The sequence below is a fragment of the Rhinatrema bivittatum genome, chromosome 4 (genome assembly GCF_901001135.1).
Source record: "Rhinatrema bivittatum chromosome 4, aRhiBiv1.1, whole genome shotgun sequence".
Lineage (NCBI taxonomy): Eukaryota > Metazoa > Chordata > Amphibia > Gymnophiona > Rhinatrematidae > Rhinatrema > Rhinatrema bivittatum.
This window is the reverse complement of record NC_042618.1, coordinates 382469950-382487983: the sequence shown is the minus strand read 5'-3', so window position 1 is coordinate 382487983 and position 18034 is coordinate 382469950. Positions and strand designations below refer to the sequence as shown.

Sequence of the window (18034 nt, the reverse complement as noted above, 5' to 3'; positions counted from 1 at the left end):
GAAACGTATGGCGAACCCCCACGAATACAACATATCACTAAAGAATAAATCCCCACCCTCCTGACCCCCCCCCCCAAGGCTTGCCAAATGTCCCTGGTGGTCCAGTGGGGGTCCTGGAGCGATCTCCTGCACTTGGGCTGCCGATATTCAAAATGGCGCTGATAGCCCCTGTGACATAGTAAGGGCAAAGGCTATCAGTTTAAAATGATGAAAAAGCTATAAAAGGGAGCTGCATAGGGGAAGTCCCATGGCAATGTCCATAGTGATGCATACTGTGGTACAGCATGCTCATGTTCAAGTCTGCCGTCTGACAGGGCCAGCAAGACTCAGGTACACTGCAGAGTTTTTATGCTTCATCTCAAGAAGGTAGGGAGGGAAGATGACTGCCACTGTTGTAGTGGCCCTCGTCATCCATAGATTTGCATGTAGGGATTGTCTAAGAGTAGACTTCCCTCCCATTTTTATGGTTAATTGTTTTTGAGTTGCCTGACATGCTGCTTCAGGGTGGAGATTTAAATGAGAGAAAAATGGCAGGGGGAGGAAGAGTAGTATAAAAGAGGGGCTATTTGATCTTCAAAAATAACTAAAATCTCTTATAAAATATTTTCTTATGGAAGGTATTTCTATGGAACTCTTTACATATACCTACAAGGCCATTCCTAAAATGCCAACTTTATACCTTTAGCTTTTATTTATTTTTTTTAAAAGGTAATTATTCAGTGATTTCAGTTCACTGTCACATCAACCTTGGACTTTCTTTTCTCCTGCAACAAGGTCTTAAGGGCAGTTATTATCTTTTGCAGCTGACTGAGATTGCAAAACATAAAGGTGAAGCTGAACTCTTTGTCAAGCGAGAAAAGCTCATGATAGAGCTGGAGAAGCTTTCACGTCGTATGGAGGAATTTGAAGATTGCTCTGAAATGGATATGATGGCACAGGTATGATAAATATGTGTCATATTGTAGATTGGCTTAAGTACCCTTTGCTCTCTGTGATCACTGATACTTTCAGTTACCCTGTTTTCAGAGATGGGGAAAGAGGTATATTATATGTATGATAAAGGCCCCATGCTCTCTAAGGAAAAATTTTGACAAACAGATAAGATAGTTTTCTTAATCTGAAAGAATATAAACAATATTCCTAGTTATCATAGCTTCCTTAAATTTGAAAGAATATAAACAATATTCCTAATTATCATAGCTAAGCTGGTAATCAAAGCATGAACACAAATCGAAAATAGAACTGGAAAATATTTGACAATAAACTGACATTAACTTCAGTAGAAATACAGATATTTATATCACTATTGATTTAGAATGAATATAGGCAGGAAACTTTAAAAATAATTTTTTACTTTTCATTTCTCTTCATGGTAATGTATTTGTTAGTATACAAAACTTAGAAAACTGATTTTCTTCTTCATCCAGACAGACATGGGTTATGCCTCCCAACCAGCAGATGGAGGCAGAAACTAACAGGTTTGCTGACATCACCTTTTATGAGCTCTAGTGCTGATCTTAGCCTGCCAGTATTTTCTGTCTCCAGCAGATGACAGTCAAGCATTCCATGCTGTGAGCTGAGGCCTGGTTAGGTCTGGTGAAGAAGATAGAAATTTGGATGGCAGCTCTCTCAGTTTTGTTTGTTTTTTTTTTGTAAGTTTTTATTGCAAAATAGTGCAAAATTACAGAGCAACATTATAACATCAAATTTCAGCTAATATTCAAATGTTTCTAATATACAGGTCCAGACCATAAAATAGCAGAATCTGAAAACACCATTTCCTCCTGCTCTGACTATCATTACAGCTGTCACTCCCCTCCTCCCTTGCCCCCCCCTTCCCCCCCCCCCCCCCAAACAACCCCCTTCTCTCTTCCCCTTCATCGCTTACAGTCCCCTCCAATACTATTGATATAATATTTAAGAGTTATATCTTATCAGACCCTAGGAGGAGTGGCTTCATTACTCTCCAAATCCTATGGTATTTGGGTATAGAATCTCTTCTTATTGCCGTTAGTTTTTCCATGGTGTAAATAAGGCATAATTTCGCAATTAACTGAGTATGAATCGGTATATCACTGGACTTCCATTGAGTGGCAACCAACATTCTGGCCCCCGTCACCACATATGTAAACAGTGCTTGTGGCTCATCCAAGAGCGCCACATACGGGAACCCCAGAAGCCAAATTTCAGCCCGAAGCAGGACCTGTACTCCCATGGTACAAGTTATCACCCGCTGACACTCCCGCCAAAATATTTGTATTCGCAGGCAATACCACCACATATGTATAAATGAGCCTACTTGGGAGCATTGCCGCCAACACAAAGGGGAACTTCCCGGAAACCACTTTGCGAGCTTGGCTGGTGAATAATGCCAGCGATACAGAAGCTTGTATCTATTCTCCATCATGGCTGCTGACATTGAAGTCTGTCCTAAATATCTAACACGTTCTTCTCATTGACCACGGTCCCAGTTGAGGCCCAGATCCATCTCCCAGGCTCCCAAGTGAGTGGCTGTTGTAATGTTACCTCCCACCAGCAACTGATAGACCTTAGAGATAATTTTATGCAATTTCCCTGCCAGGATGCAATATTTATTTATTTATTGGAGATTTTTTATATACCGCGGTACGAAAAGGTCTACATCACCTCGGTTTACAGAAAACAATAACATAGCACAATGCTTTACAAGTAACAAGTTATACAGTAAGAAAACAATAAATAGCAACAGGTTTTGCATACAACCTTCAAATATCGTGCATCCCAGTTGCCAGTCAGCGGCGACCCCCCCTTGTGATAATAAAATGCTGTAACGAGAAAGTAAGCGAGAAAGTCCGCATTTGGTAAGCTCACCCTACACAAGGTTCTTACATGACAGAGTAGTCCTTTGCACTCACCCCAAATTCTTACCAGAAGTGGTAACAGACTTTCATATCAATCAGTCAGTAGTCTTGCCTACTTTCTTTCCAAGACCTCACTCTCACTAGGGAGAGAGAATCTTACACACCTTGGACTGTAAACGTGCACTAGCTTTTTACTTGAATCACACGGAGGTCCATAGGAAATCCACCCAACTCTTTTTTCTTTTGACAAAAATAAACCAGGAGTTACGGTAGGAAAACAGACTCTGTCCAACTGGCTAGCAGACTGTATCAAATTCTGTTATGAAAAAGCAAAGATTCCTCTTCAGGGGCGAGTAAAAGCACATTCAGTAAGGGCTATGTCCACATCAGTAGCACACTATCGTTCAGTGCCCATCCTAGACATATGTAAAGCTGCAACATGAAGTTCCCTTCACACCTTTGCAGCTCATTATTGTTTGGACAAAGAAGGATGACAAGATTCAGCCTTTGGACAATCTGTCTTAAAGAACTTATTTCCAGTATAATTCCAACTCCTTCTACATCCATCCTGCTGTGATTTTCAGGCTGCCTCATTTTTTCCAGCAGTAAACCAGTTGTTGTGCTTGTTGCACAAGTTGTATGCTGTTGGTATAATATAAGAATGACTCAGCCTGTAGCTTGCTAATCACTAGGGATGTGAATCGTTTTTGAACGATTAAAATTATCGTCAGATAATTTTAAAATCGTCCAAAATCGTTAGAGTGCACGATGCAATACAAATGCCCTCGATTTATCGTCAGGGGCATTTGTATTGTATCGTTAAATAGGGCGCGGGAAAACCGGCACACCAAAAAACCCCTAAAACCCACCCGAACCTTTAAAACAAATCCCCCACCCTCCCGAACCCCCCCAAAATGTTTTAAATTACCTGGGGTCCAGTGGGGGGGTCCCGGCACGATCTCCCTCTCTCTGGCCACGACTGCGTTAAGAGAAATAGCGCCGGTGGCCCTTTGCCCTTATCATGTGACAGGGCAAAGGTAGCGCTGGTGCCATTTTGGTTCCTGGCTCCCGACGTCACGCGTGCAGGAGATCGCCCCCGGACCCCTGTTGGACCCCCAGGGACTTTTGGCCAGCTTTGGGGGGGGGGCATCCTGACCCCCACAAGACTTGCCAAAAGTCCAGCGGGGGTCCGGGAGCGACCTCCTGCACGCGGGTAGCCGGCGCTACCTTTGCCCTCACTATGTCATACGGGCGAATCAGTTAGTCTAGTCACGATAAAGTCCCTTAGTTGTGCAGGATTAAAAAAGACATATCCATTGGTATTCAAAACCATGATACATTTAAATGGATATTTAACAACACAAGAAGCCCCCAAAGCTAACACATCCGGTCGCATAATAAGAAATTTTTTCCTACCTTCCTGAGTAAACCTGGCTAGGTCGGAAGAAATCCATATCTTCTCATCATGAAATAAAGTCTCATGTTCACAGAAAAATAAACAAAGAATATTGTTTCTATCATGCAAAAACACAAAAGAGACTAATAAAGTAGCTCTATTGTGAGAAGGCAAAACTGAGTTCTCAAGAAATTCAGTTAAATTCAAGGAACCTTTGGTGTATTCTATCTACAGTTTGTTTTTTTTTGATGACCAGTAAAAACTTTCTGAATAGGATAGGTCAACTCAGGAATTTGCAAAACCTCTTTCAAGTAGAGCTTGAACATTTCAGTAGGGGAAAGTAATGGAAACTGAGGAAAATTCAAGATGCCAAGATTCAAATTCTTAGAAACATTCTCCAAGCTTTCTAATTTGTGTGCTACCACAGTGGATTCCACAATTTGTTTAACTTGCAAGTCTTTCATCTTGGAAAATGATGTTTCTAAGGTGGAAATAGAACCTTCGCATGTAGTCATCCATTGCTCTTGACTCAGATATTTGGAATGAATGTCTACAGTTATGGTAATCAAGGATGAAACAAACTTCTCTACTAAAACTAAGATACCCCACAGACTATCCAAGGTCACTTGAGAGAGTTTAGTCAAAACAGGTCTGACCTGATGTTTATTGAGGGCATCCCGAATCTCCTGTGAGCCAGAGACCTTGCCAAGTGAAGGAACTTCACCCTCTACCAGGACACTGGAAACCGCACCCTCAAACAAAAAATCCACCTCCTGAGGTAGTTGAAACAGGTCTGTCATTTTCAGCCGCAGTCTCTCAGCGTCGGCAGAAACACTAGCGCCGCCTGATGAAACGGGAGAAACGCCAGATAGCTGTACATGTTCCGGCGACTTTACTCCCTCACAAATGGCAAACTCAGGAGGTCGAGGTGATGATCGAGCGACTGGGCTGAGTGAAGTCTCAGCAAGTGACAGGCTGGCCACGTCGTTGGTCGTCAGCAAGGGTAATGTAGAAGCGAACTCAGGTAAAGTGGTCTGCTGCATGGTTCCAGCTGAGGGATGAGATTTAACAAGCCCTTTCCTCTTCCCCATAATGCCAAAAGGAGGATGAAAACAAGTAAAAAGGAAATAAGGAGACTCTGGAGCTCAAAGTTCTTGCATCTGCTCAGGGCACCATCTTGACTCCTCCCGATAACCACTGTAGTTAAGAAAACCTACCATCTATATTTTGGGTCTGATGAAGAACTTTGTCAAGGCCATTGACAAAATTAACGCAGTCTTCAAGTACCTTGGTGGTAAATTTCAAAGATTGAGTGAAGCTAAGATAAAAGAAGGTATCTTTGTTGGCCCTCAAATTCATGAACTTCGAGATGATACATTTAACTGTGCATTGCATAGTAAGGAAAAGATGGTGTGGAAAGACTTCCAGCTAGTGTGAAATTTTCTTGGAAATAACAAGGCAGACAACTACAAGGAGTTGGTGGAAAACCTCCTGAAATCATACAAAAGCCTTGGCTGCAACATGGTCACTAAAGATACATTTTTTGCACTCTCATCTAGAATATTTTCCACCAATCTGCAGAGCAGTGAGTGATGAGTTTGGTGAGCAATTTCACTGGGACATTGCAGCAATGGAAAAATGGTATTAGGACAAATTAATCCCTTCAAAGCTTGCAGACTATTGCTGGACAGTGACAAGAGATTGTCTATTTAATGAATACAAAAGACAAGCCAAGAAGAGCCGAGTAGCCAATGAATAAAGTCTAAACTATGTACATATATATACATTGTGGGGCAAATTTTCAAAGGGTTACACACGTAACTTACGCGTGTAACCCCGAAAACCTGTTCCTGCGTGCGCCGAGCCTATTTTGCATAGGCTGGGTGATGCGAGCAAGCCCCAGGACACGCGTATGTCCTGGGTTCTTTGAAAAAGGGGCGGGAACGGGGCATGGGTGGGGCGCTGGTCCGGGGGCAGTCCGGGGGCGGGACCGAGGCCTCCGGCACAGTGGCAGTGCTGGGGGTTCGCGCGCCGGCACTTGGCCAGCGCGCACAAGTTACACCTGCCCACAAGTTACACCTGCCCAGAGGCATGCATAAATCACAAAATAAAGGTGGGGGGGGGGGGGAATTTAGGTAGGGCTGGGGGGCGGGTTAGATAGGGGAAGGGAGGGGAAGGTAGGGGGTGGAGGGAACGGGGAAAGCCATCAGGGCTCCCCTAGGGCTCGGCACACGCAAGGTGCACAAGTGTGAACCCCCTTGCGCGCACATGTTATAAAACCGGGTGTAGATTTGTGTGCACCGGGTTGCGCGCACAAATCTACGCCCGGACGCATGTTATAAAATCTGGCCAAATAGATTTTGGCATTTTGTTTCATAGTATTTTTTATTTTTATAATCCTTTGGCTGATTTAATTTGTAAAGTATTACATAAACAGATCAGGTGAAATATCATGCAACCATAAATACATGAAAAGACTTAAATTTACAATTTATGATTAAACTCTATATCCACATATTTTCTATGCAATAGATATAGCCATAAAGTGAAAAAACTTAAATATCATTGAATCAGTAGCCAATCAGCCGGTGTTCCCTCGCAGCATTCTCTGGCATTGGGGGCCGACTCCGATGCTGGTAGATGACGACTTCTGGCGGCAGCGCGGGCCGACACGAGCCGCGTGCAAGCTCCACCCATCAGAACGCGTCAGACTTCCACCCGGAAGTCCTCGCATTTGCGCGGGAAAATTTAGTTATTTAAAGAGCTGAGACCAGCACAACATTGCTTCAGCAACAGGCTTGTTGTGCTGGTGCTTCTGTTGTGTTTATCTTCATTTGGAATTTGATTTTGGACTTCTCTGCCTGCCATCTGCCCTGACTTGGATTGGATTCTGGACTCCTCTGCCTGCCGCCTGCCCTGACTTGGTTTTAATTCTGGAATTGCTTTGCCTGCTGCCTGCCTTGACTTGGATTGGATTCTGGACTCCTCTGCCTGCCGCCTGCCCTGACTTGGTTTTAATTCTGGAATTGCTTTGCCTGCTGCCTGCCTTGACTTGGATTGGATTCTGGACTTCTCTGCCTGCCGCCTGCCCAGACTTGGTTTGGATTCTGGATTTGCTTTGCCTGCTGCCTGCCTTGACTTGGTTTGGATTCTGGACTTCTTTACCTGCTGCCTGCCCAGACTTGGATTGGACCTCGGACCTGTTTACCTGTTGTCAGCCTTGATAGTGGAGTTTATCTCGGACTTGTTTTGCCTATGTCAGCCCTGACTCGGGACTGTGTTGGTTGCTCTTGCAGCTGGTCTCGTGGATACCCTATCGCTGGCTATGACTTCCTTGCTCCATTGGCTAAGGTAAGACTGGGAGTTACTTTGGATCCACATTTCACAAACCATACAGATAGCTGAGGCCATGGATCCTGTAGACCTTTCAGCCTTGCACGCCATTCCTGGTTTGGCAACACATATTCAACAACAACAAGGAGCTTTAGACCAAGTTACCGGAGTGCTGGCGAGACTGGCTGCTCGAATGGATGCTCTTTCAGTTGCGGCTTCTGTAAACCTGACTCCCTCATTACCTCCACCACCTCCTATACGACTGCAGCCCCCACTATGCTTTAATGGTGATCCTCAGCAGTGTCGGGGGTTCTTCAATCAATGTCGAATGCATTTTTCACTCCAAGCAGCATCATTCCCCACAGACCGAACCAAGGTTATGTTCATCTTATCTTTTTTGGAGGGATCAGCACTGGCATCGGCCTCACCATTTTGGGAACGAGAGGACCCTCTGATGGACAACTTGGAACAATTTTTAAAAGAATTTCGTCTGATATTTGATGAGCCCGGTCGTACAACTTCAGCAGCTTCTGATTTACTACAGATTAAGCAAGGAGCCCTATCGGTAGGGGAGTTTGTCGTTCAGTTTAGAACATTAGCAGCTGAACTTAGATGGGGAAATGACAGTCTGACTGCCATTTTCAGGCAAGGCTCTCCGAAGCCATTAAAGATGAGCTAGCGGGCCGTGAAACTCCAGAATCTCTAGAGGAGCTAATCCGCCTGGCAATCTGAATTGATCTCCGAATTCAAGAAAGGGCTCGAGAACGTACCCTCTCTAGACAACCCATTCGACTACCACCTTCCTTTCAGAGACCATTCATTGCACCAAGAACTTCAGAAACTCAGGCATCCAGTGAGGAACCTATGCAGATCGATCATTGTCATCTAACCCCTGAGGAACGTCGGCGTAGAAGACTGAACAATCTCTGTCTTTATTGTGCTGGTTCTGGACACTTCATCAATAAATGCCCAAATAAGTCAGGAAACTCCCGGACCTAGGACTGGTGGGAGAGGCTTCCCTGGGTCATGTCATTCCCTCTCCACAAATTTTGATTCCAGTTTCAATATCTCTCCACGAAAACACCATTCATCTACAAGCTTTTTTGGATTCATGGGCGGCCGGTAACTTCATTGAGGAGGATCTAGTCCATCAATATCAGATTCCTACTGAACTGTTGACAGTTCCCCTCACTGTGTCATCGGTTTCTGGATGACCTCTGGCGAGCAAAATATTTCAAATTACTAAACCTATTAAATTCACACTGGGATACTGCACCAAGACACTATCCAATTGTTTGTACTTCCATCTTCAGTCAACCAAGTAATCCTGGGCTTACCATGGTTAAGACTTCACCAACCCCAGATTGATTGGGGTACCTCCCAGCTGGCCAGTTGGAGCAAGTCCTGCCATTAAAATTGTGTACGACAGATCCGTCCAGTCAGCCACACTGTAGCATGTTCACTAGCCATTCCATCTGCATTACCACAAATATACGCTGAATTCAGTGATGTCTTCAGCAAACAGCAAGCCAAGATTCTACCTCCTCATCGCACTTATGACTATGGGATAGACTTACTTCCGGATAAAAGTCCCCCCAGGAGCAGGGTTTATGCCTTGTCGGAACCAGAATCTGAAGCTATGAAACAATACATTCAGGAAAATCTGGATAGGGGCTTCAACAGACCGTCCTCCTCTCCAGTGGGGGCCGGATTTTATTTTTGTGCAAAAGAAAGATGGTTCATTATGACCTTGTATTGATTATAGAGGACTTAATAGCATTACAAAAAAAAAAAATCGATATCCCATTCCACTTATCACAGAACTCTTTGATCGATTGAAAGGAGCACAGATCTTTACTAAACTTGATCTTCGGGGAGTATACAATTTAATCAGAATACGTAAAGGGGATGAGTGGAAGACCGCCTTTAACACTCGAGACGGGCACTATGAGTATTTAGTTATGCCATTTGGACTATGTAATGCTCCGGCAGTCTTTCAAACCATGATTAATAATATCTTCAGAGATCTTCTGTACTCCCATGTTATTGTATATCATGACGACATTTTAATTTTCTCCAAGACAGAACATCAGCATCAACTTCATGTCAAACAAGTACTCCAACGACTTCGGGAGAACAGACTCTATGCGAAATTAGAGAAATGTCTCATCAACAATTACCTTTTCTGGGATATTTAATATCTCGAGACGGTCTTCATATGGACCCTGAAAAACTTAAAGCTATAATGGAGTGGCCTCAACCAGTGGGGCTTAAGGCCTTGCAGCGATTTTTGGGATTCTGCAATTATTATTGCCAATTCATTTCTGGATACTCTACCCTAGTTGCACCACTCACCACTTTAACTAAGAAGGGAGCTCCAAACCGTAATTGGCCTCCTGAGGCCATTCAAGCCTTCCAACTCCTAAAGAAAGAATTTGTGAAAGATCCTTGTTTACAACACCCTGACTCAGATAAACCTTTTATTGTGGAGGTCGACCCTTCAGCCTTAGGAGTTGGGACAATTTTTTTGCAACCCTCTGAGTCAGGGAAATTATGCACATGGGCGTATTTTTCCAAAAAATTCTCCTCTGCGAAGAGAAACTATACCATCGGGGAACGAGAACTATTAGCAATTAAAATGGCACTTGAAGAATGGCAACATCTCCTGGAAGGGGCTAAGTTTCGTATTGATATTTACACTGATCACAAGAATCTTGCCTATCTGTCTCATGCTCAACGTTTAAATCCACGGCAAGCCCGTTGGGCACTTTTCTTCAGTAGATTCAGTTTTAAATTACACTTCCGCCCTTCAGAAAGAATTTACGTGCGGATGCGTTATCCAGGAGTTTCCTCCCCGATGACACTCCTGAGCCGCTTCGGCATATCATCGATCCTGCTCACATAATATTAGCAACCACCCTAACTGTTCCAGTAGGGAAAACTGTAGTACCTAGGTGTTTAAGACTCAAAGTACTACGATGGGCCCATGACTCCTTTTTTGCTGGACACCCTTGCAGACTCGGAACTAAGAACCTGGTTTCTCGCCACTATTGGTGGCCACAATGGGCATCTGACTTCCAAAAATATGTTGACTCCTGTCCCACTTGTGGGGCTCAGAAAACCCCTAGACAGCGACCGACGGGCCTATTGCAACCTCTTCCAATTCCTAAACAGCCTTGGACTCATATAGCAACAGACTTTATCGCTGATCTCCCTCTTTCTGAAGGCAACTCAGTAATTTGGGTCGTGATTGACCAATTCTCCAGAATGGCACATTTCATTCCTCTGCCTGGATTACCCTCTGCACCAGAGTTGGGGCAACGTTTTGTACAACACATCTTTCAAATCCATGGGTTACCGTCTAGTATCATTTCAAATAGAGGAGTTCAGTTCACAGCACGATTCTGGAGAGATCTCTGCAAAAAATTTAGAATAGACCTAAGTTTCTCTTCCGCTTATCACCTCCAGTCTAATGGGTTAATGGAACGAACGAATCCAACTCTCAAGACGTTTTTGCATTGTTATGTTAATCAACGCCAGGATGATTGGGCCTCCTTATTGGCTTGGGCTGAGATTTGCCATAATAATCATGTTCATCATGCTTCAGGTTCATTGCCCTTCTTTCTGGTGTTTGGAAGACATCCAAGGATCCCTCTTCCTCTTACTACCTCCTCGTCTTGCCCAGCGGAAGAGCAAGTGGTTCATTTCATGACTACTTTATGGGAATGAACGCAAGATCTACTACGACGAGCATCTATCAAGATGAAAAAACAGGCGGATAAAGGGAGGAGACTGGGAACTCCGCTTAAACCCAGGGACTTGGTGTGGTTAAGCACACGGAATCTCAAATTACACCTCGGTTTATTGGACCTTTTTCTATTGAGAAACAGATCAGCAAGGTACCCTTTAAACTTCAGCTACCACCAACATTGCGCATTCATGATGTGTTTCACGTCTCATTATTGAAACCAGCAATCTTATCCTGGCCTTCTAGAATGAAGAAGCGGACGACTCCATCAGTCCTGCCAGATGATACTCAATATGAAGTTAAGGAAATCCTTGATGTCAGAAGATCAAGAAGGAATCTACAATACTTAATATCATGGAAAAATTATGGTCCGGAGGAGAACTGGGAACCGGCCCATAATATACAAGCTCCTTGTTTAATCCAAGAGTTTCATAGATGCTTTCCGCTCAAACCTCACCCCAGGAGCAGGAGAGAGGGCCTTTGTGGGGGGGGTACTGTTACCTCGTGGCGTTCTCTGGCATTGGGGGCCGACTCCGATGCTGGTTGACGACTTCCGGCGGCAGCGCGGGCCGATGTGAGCTGTGCTCAAGCTCCGCCCATCAGAACGCGTCAGACTTCCACCCAGAAGTCCTTGCGTTTGCAAGGGAAAATTTAGTTATTTAAAGAGCTGAGACCAGCACAGCATTGCCTCAGCTACAGGTTTGCTGTGCTGGTGCTTCTGTGGCATTTATCTTCATTTGGAATTTGATTTTGGACTTCTCTGCCTGCCATCTGCCCTGACTTGGATTGGATTCTGGACTCCTCTGCCTGCCGCCTGCCCTGACTTGGTTTTGATTCTGGATTTGCTTTGCCTGCTGCCTGCCTTGACTTGGATTGGATTCTGGACTTCTCTGCCTGCTGCCTGCCTTGACTTGGTTTGGATTCTGGACTTCTTTACCTGCTGCCTGCCCAGACTTGGATTGGACCTCGGATCTGTTTACCTGTTGTCAGCCTTGATAGTGGAGTTTATCACGGACTTGTTTTGCCTACTGTCAACCCTGACTGGAGACTGTGTTGGTTGCTCCTGCAGCTGGTCTCGTGGATACCCTATCACTGGCTATGACTTCCTTGCTCCATTGGCAAAGGTAAGACTGGGAGTTACTTTGGATCCACATTTCACAAACCGTAACAGCCGGTTTGTCATATTTTAATTCAGCACATCAACATCAATAATAAATGGCACATTTTATCACCGAAGCAGATGACTTCTAAAAATGTGTATACCAGTGAGAGAAGGGATATTCTCAGAAAGTTTTAAATACTCTTTTGTGGTCCAAGAAAGTTTTCACACTCTTGGCATATGTGGGAGTCTGGAAGTTGTTTGAGGATTGGTGCTCAGTTAGGAAGATCTTGGCTAGAGGAGCTTTGGTGCTGGTTATTTTAGAATTTCTATAGGAGGATTGACCCTTAACTCTAAAGTGCAGATAGCAGTGATTGCCTTGTACAGAGGGTGGTTGATGCGCAGACCTTTATAGTCTCATCCAAATGTGTCTTCTTTGTTTCTGGAAATGAAGCATATATGGCCTTAGTAAGAGAATTAGTACCTCCTTGGAATCAAAATTTAGTGTTGTCATACCCAGATGGTCATTATTATGAGCCTCTAAAAAAGGCAATTGCTTAAACTGCTTACTCATAAAGTGGTGTTCTGGTAGAAATCTGTTTTGCCAGATGAATTTCAGAACTACAGGCTCTGTTGTGTTGAGCTCCCCTTTTAGGTTCTTCAGACTTGGCAGTCTCATGGTTCCTTTGTTCCTTCACAGGATGATTTCTCATTTTTTCATCTTAACCAGATGGTATATCTCTCTTCTTTTCAAAGAGGGCTCGGATGGAGAAGAGTATAATCAATTTCATCATTTAGATGTTAGGAGAATTCTTCTGCTGTAATTAAAAGTTACTCATAGAGTGAGCCGATGAGTGGCTAAGACATATCTCAATCTTGCTCCCAGTCTCCCGCTCTGTACCAAAGCCCGTTTAGGTGGATTTTGGGACATCATGGTGTCAAACCTAGTCCGGTGACTTTACAGCAGTGTATGGACAATTTTCTTATTTGGGGAGGCGTCAATATGTTGGTGAAACCGCAGCACAAAGAAAAAGTTGTAAGCAAGCTGCTGAATCGAAGATGGCTGATGGACCCTGAGTCCATGTAGCAATGCCACAAAAGATACAATTGTGGAGGACATTACTAAGGTAATGGTTCAAGTCTTGGATGTCCGTTTTCAGGCAATCTCCCAGCAGATGACAGCAGGCAATGAAACATTAGCTGAAATCAAATGTCAGGTGGAAGATACGCAGTAGTGGGTAACAAGTGTGGAGATGATACGCAAGTTCTTTTGCAAGCAAAGTAAGAGCTCACAAAACAAGTCTTAGTCCTGGAATCCAAGGTAGATGATCTGGAAAACAGATTGCATAGAAATAACCTCAGGTTTGTGGGGTTCCTGGAATCCCTATCAGATAGGGAAATGCACAATTTACTGGAGGGCTGGCTGCCGACAGCATTGGGCCTAGAAAATCTGACAGGCCACTGTTATATAGAAAGGATCACAAGGTTCCTGAACTTCATGCATAAATTTGCAATCCTTCAATCCTATAGGAAAAAATCATCCCTGTTATATGAAGGACATAAGATTATGATTTTTCAGAATTATTCTAATGTGGTTTCCCAGAAACGCGGAGAGTTTTCTCCAGTCTCATAAGAATGACCATGTGCGGATTTTTTCAACCATTATGTGCTGTTCACTTTGCAATACCCTGCATGGCTGCAGCTAGAACATAATCTGTGGATGCCGCTAAAAAGGTTTTGGACACCCTGCCGAATAAATGATTGAAATTTGTGTTCCTAGTTATGTGAGCTAAATTTCCAGGGTTTCAAGGGTGGGGGCACCTCCCCAGGGTATAGGAGGATCCCTGGAGCTCTTTTCCTGGTCTGGTCTGTATCAGTTTTCTCAGAAAGTTAGAAATCATTTTTAAGTTGTTATATTTCCGTATTATGTTGCATATTTTATCCCAGGACAAGCAGGATGCTAGTCCTCACATATGGGTGATGTCACCGATGGAGCCCAGCGCGGGAAATATTTCTGTCAAAGTTTCTAGAAACTTTTGACTGGCCCTGAGAGGCCACTGAGCATGCCCAGCATGCTATGATATTCTCTGCCACAGGTGTCTCTCTTCAGTCTTCGCTTTTCCGCGCTGCCTCACGCATCGCGGGACTGGAGCCGTTGCGTTCTTCGCGAATTCTTTTGTGACTGAAAAAGTCATTATTCTCAATATCTTTGATATTCTCTCTCATAGGAGTCTCTCACGGGTTATTCTCGCCGGCTGGTGAGTACCATTCACTTGATTTCTCATTTTTTCAAGAAATCCCTTCTCACAAATTCACATCCATCGACAGCCGTTGATCCCAAAATGGCGACGGGATTCAAAAAGTGCCCTATTTGTAATAGAAATATGTCGATAACCGATCCACATTTGGAGTGTGTACTCTGCCTCGGAGAAAAACACGACTTGAGTACATGTCCCAAATGTGTGGAAATGACAGTAAAAGGACGGAAAGCCAGGCAGGAGAAGATGGAACATTTGTTCCAACTCCAGTTAATTCCCTCTCCTTCCAAATCATCGAGGTCATCTCCAGGTGGAGCGACCAATTGAGCACTAGTTAAAAAGCTGCGTCCGGACAGATCTGGTGATCGCCCGTCCTCACCATAGTCGGTGCTATCGACAAAGTCGGCGGACCATCTAAAATCCAAGCATCGGCATCGACATCGATGTCCGTCATCCTCCACATCGATGTCCCAAGACGAATTGATGCCGAAGCGGCCCCGAGAACAGGAAACATCGGCACCTGGGCCCTTGTCTCCGCCAATTCCAGGCACACCTCACACTTCGTCGCAGGATGTCTCCTTTCCGCCACCGCTTACAACTACGATGACTACATCAGTTGTACAGCCGGAATTGTCTATCTTAATAAGACAAGCGGTCATCCAGGCTCTTCAAGAGCAAGTTGTTCTGGCGGTTCTGCCGATGCCGATACCTCCAGCATCGATGCCGATGCCTCCAGCATTGATGCCGGTACTAGTACTGATGCCGGTGGGCCCACCGATGCCGGCGCCTTAATTGACACCGAGGACATTGATCGATTCCATCACCACTACGCCGAGGCTCTGGACGTCATCGACATCGATTTTCGCCCATATTCCATCGGGCCCTTCGATGACGTTCCCTATTCCATCGACGTCTATGACTTCGGTGACACTTCCACCGATGACAACGTCGAGGACAACCTCAATACCATCGAGGCAACCTTTATTCGAACCTCCAGAAGTTCAGATCAGGCTTTCTATCGACACCTTTTGCAAAGGTATCAGGATGTAATCGATACTTTACCATCTACGAAGCCACAAGACACTTCTGCAGTATTTTCCATTGATGATCCACAGCCAAGACCTTTCAGGCCTTCACTTCCCACCTAAATCAACACCAAAATCTCCTTACAGAGAAGATTCTGAGGATTCTTGGGATGAGCAACACTCTCAATTTTCTTCAGAGGAGTTCATGTCTGACCCTTCTTCTCCAGATCAGAGAAAGAAGTCACCTCCAGAGGATCTATCATTCTCCTCATTCATCCAAGGCATGGCTGACTCTATCCCATTCAAACTCACAGCAGAGGAAGATACCAGGGCACAAACCCTTGAATTTTTACAGTTTGTTGACCCACCCAAGCAAGTACTGGCAGTGCCAGTCCATGAGGTCCTATTGGATCTTCAAAGACTAATTTGGGAACATCCATCTTCTGTTCATGCAGTGAACAAGTGTGTGGACACTACTTACATAGTCCAGCCAGCTCCAGGCTACCAGAAACAGCAATTACCACACCAGTCTGTGGTAGTGGAGTCGGCACAGAAAAAATCCAAACATGTGCGCCCACACTCATCGACCCCACCTGGTAGGGACCTTAGATCCCTAGACTCATTAGGGAAAAAGGTCTATCAGAGTTCCATGTTAAACACCAAAATTTCTGCCTACCAGCTGTACATCACTCAATACCAGAGAAACCTCTGGAAACAGATGGAAGAATTTGTTACCTCCTTACCCACACAATTCCAGGAGCCAGCACAAGCTGTGATCAACAAGGGACTAGAGGCAGGCAAACACAGCCATACTAACTGCACTAACCACATTCTCAGGCAACAAATTCCAGAGTTTAATTGTGCGTTGAGTAAAAAAGAACTTTCTCCGATTAGTTTTAAATGTGCCCCATGCTAACTTCATGGAGTGCCCCCTAGTCTTTCTACTATCCGAAAGAGTAAATAACTGATTCACATCTACCCGTTCTAGACCTCTCATGATTTTAAACACCTCTATCATATCCCCCCTCAGTCGTCTCTTCTCCAAGCTGAAAAGTCCTAACCTCTTTAGTCTTTCCTCATAGGGGAGTTGTTCCATTCCCCTTATCATTTTGGTAGCCCTTCTCTGTACCTTCTCCATCGCAATTATATCTTTTTTGAGATGCGGCGACCAGAATTGTACACAGTATTCAAGGTGCGGTCTCACCATGGAGCGATACAGAGGCATTATGACATTTTCCGTTTTATTCACCATTCCCTTTCTAATAATTCCCAACATTCTGTTAGCTTTTTTGACTGCCGCAGCACACTGTACCGACGATTTCAATGTGTTATCCACTATGACACCTAGATCTCTTTCTTGGGTTGTAGCACCTAATATGTGTTGGCTTCGTGGACCCTTGGGCCGATTGGAACCGATAGAAGAGCTGCAGTCAGGGTTCGCAGCGGTGGTTCCGACCGGGAGGCGGCAGATGCAGGCCCGAGGATGGCTGGCAGAAGGTACCACGAGGAGCCCTATGCGACCAAGGGCTTTGGTGAGGAAGAAGGGGACGGTGGAACTGGCGCAGTGGTGTGAAGATCTTCGCCCTGGAAGCCGATCCTCCCCCGAGAGGAGCTCGTAGGAGTCCGGCCGCTGGGACTTAGGAGATTCACCCTGGAAGCCGGAGTTCCCCCAGGAGGAGCCCGTAGGAACCCGGCCGCTGGGACTTAGGAGGGCCCGCGGGGGCCGAGTCAGACGGAGTCCAAAGTCGAGCGCTAGAGGGTCGTCGCTCACCAGTCCAGAGTCGTGTATCAGAGAATCGTCGCTTGCCAGTCCAGAGCCAGGAACCAAGGGATCACCGTAAGCCAGTCCGAGGTCGAAAGCCAGAGAGTCACCGTAAGCCAGTCCAGGGTCAGGAGCCAGAGGAGTACCACAAGCCAGTCCGAAGTCAAAAGCCAAGCGGAGATGAAGACGACACAGAAACGCAGCAACTGGAGACAGGAATACCTGGGAACCTCGTTGCAAGGCCCTGAGAGCAGGGACTGCAGGGCTTAAGTAGCCCTGCAGCTTCTGACGTCACCCGAGGGAGGAACCAAGTTCCCCCGCGCTTTGCCCTTTAAATTAGAAGCCGGGACGCGCGCGTGCGCCTAGGGGGCGGAGCCAGCCGCGGCGAGACGCCGGCTGCTCCGTCGAAGCGGGAGCGTGGCGGCAGAGGGGGATGCAGGCCCGGGCGAGGTGCGCCAGCATCGGGAGAGCGGCGGCAAGAGTGCCTGGAGGCCCGGGGAGGGCAGAGCGGGACCGGAACCCCGGCGAGGTAGGCGGCGCTCCCGGGGCCGACCCGGGGCCGACCCGACCGGG

At 45.5% G+C, this 18034-nt stretch overlaps 1 protein-coding gene across 1 annotated transcript in view; it reads left to right on the top strand.

The window, feature by feature from the left end:
- The window catches only part of DNAH12 (dynein axonemal heavy chain 12), a 1160754-nt gene that overhangs the window by 305792 nt on the left and 836928 nt on the right, over positions 1–18034 (top strand). Inside the window, 1 exon segment of the mRNA XM_029600929.1 lies at positions 804–938. Within this exon segment, the coding sequence (XP_029456789.1) occupies positions 804–938 (135 nt within the window).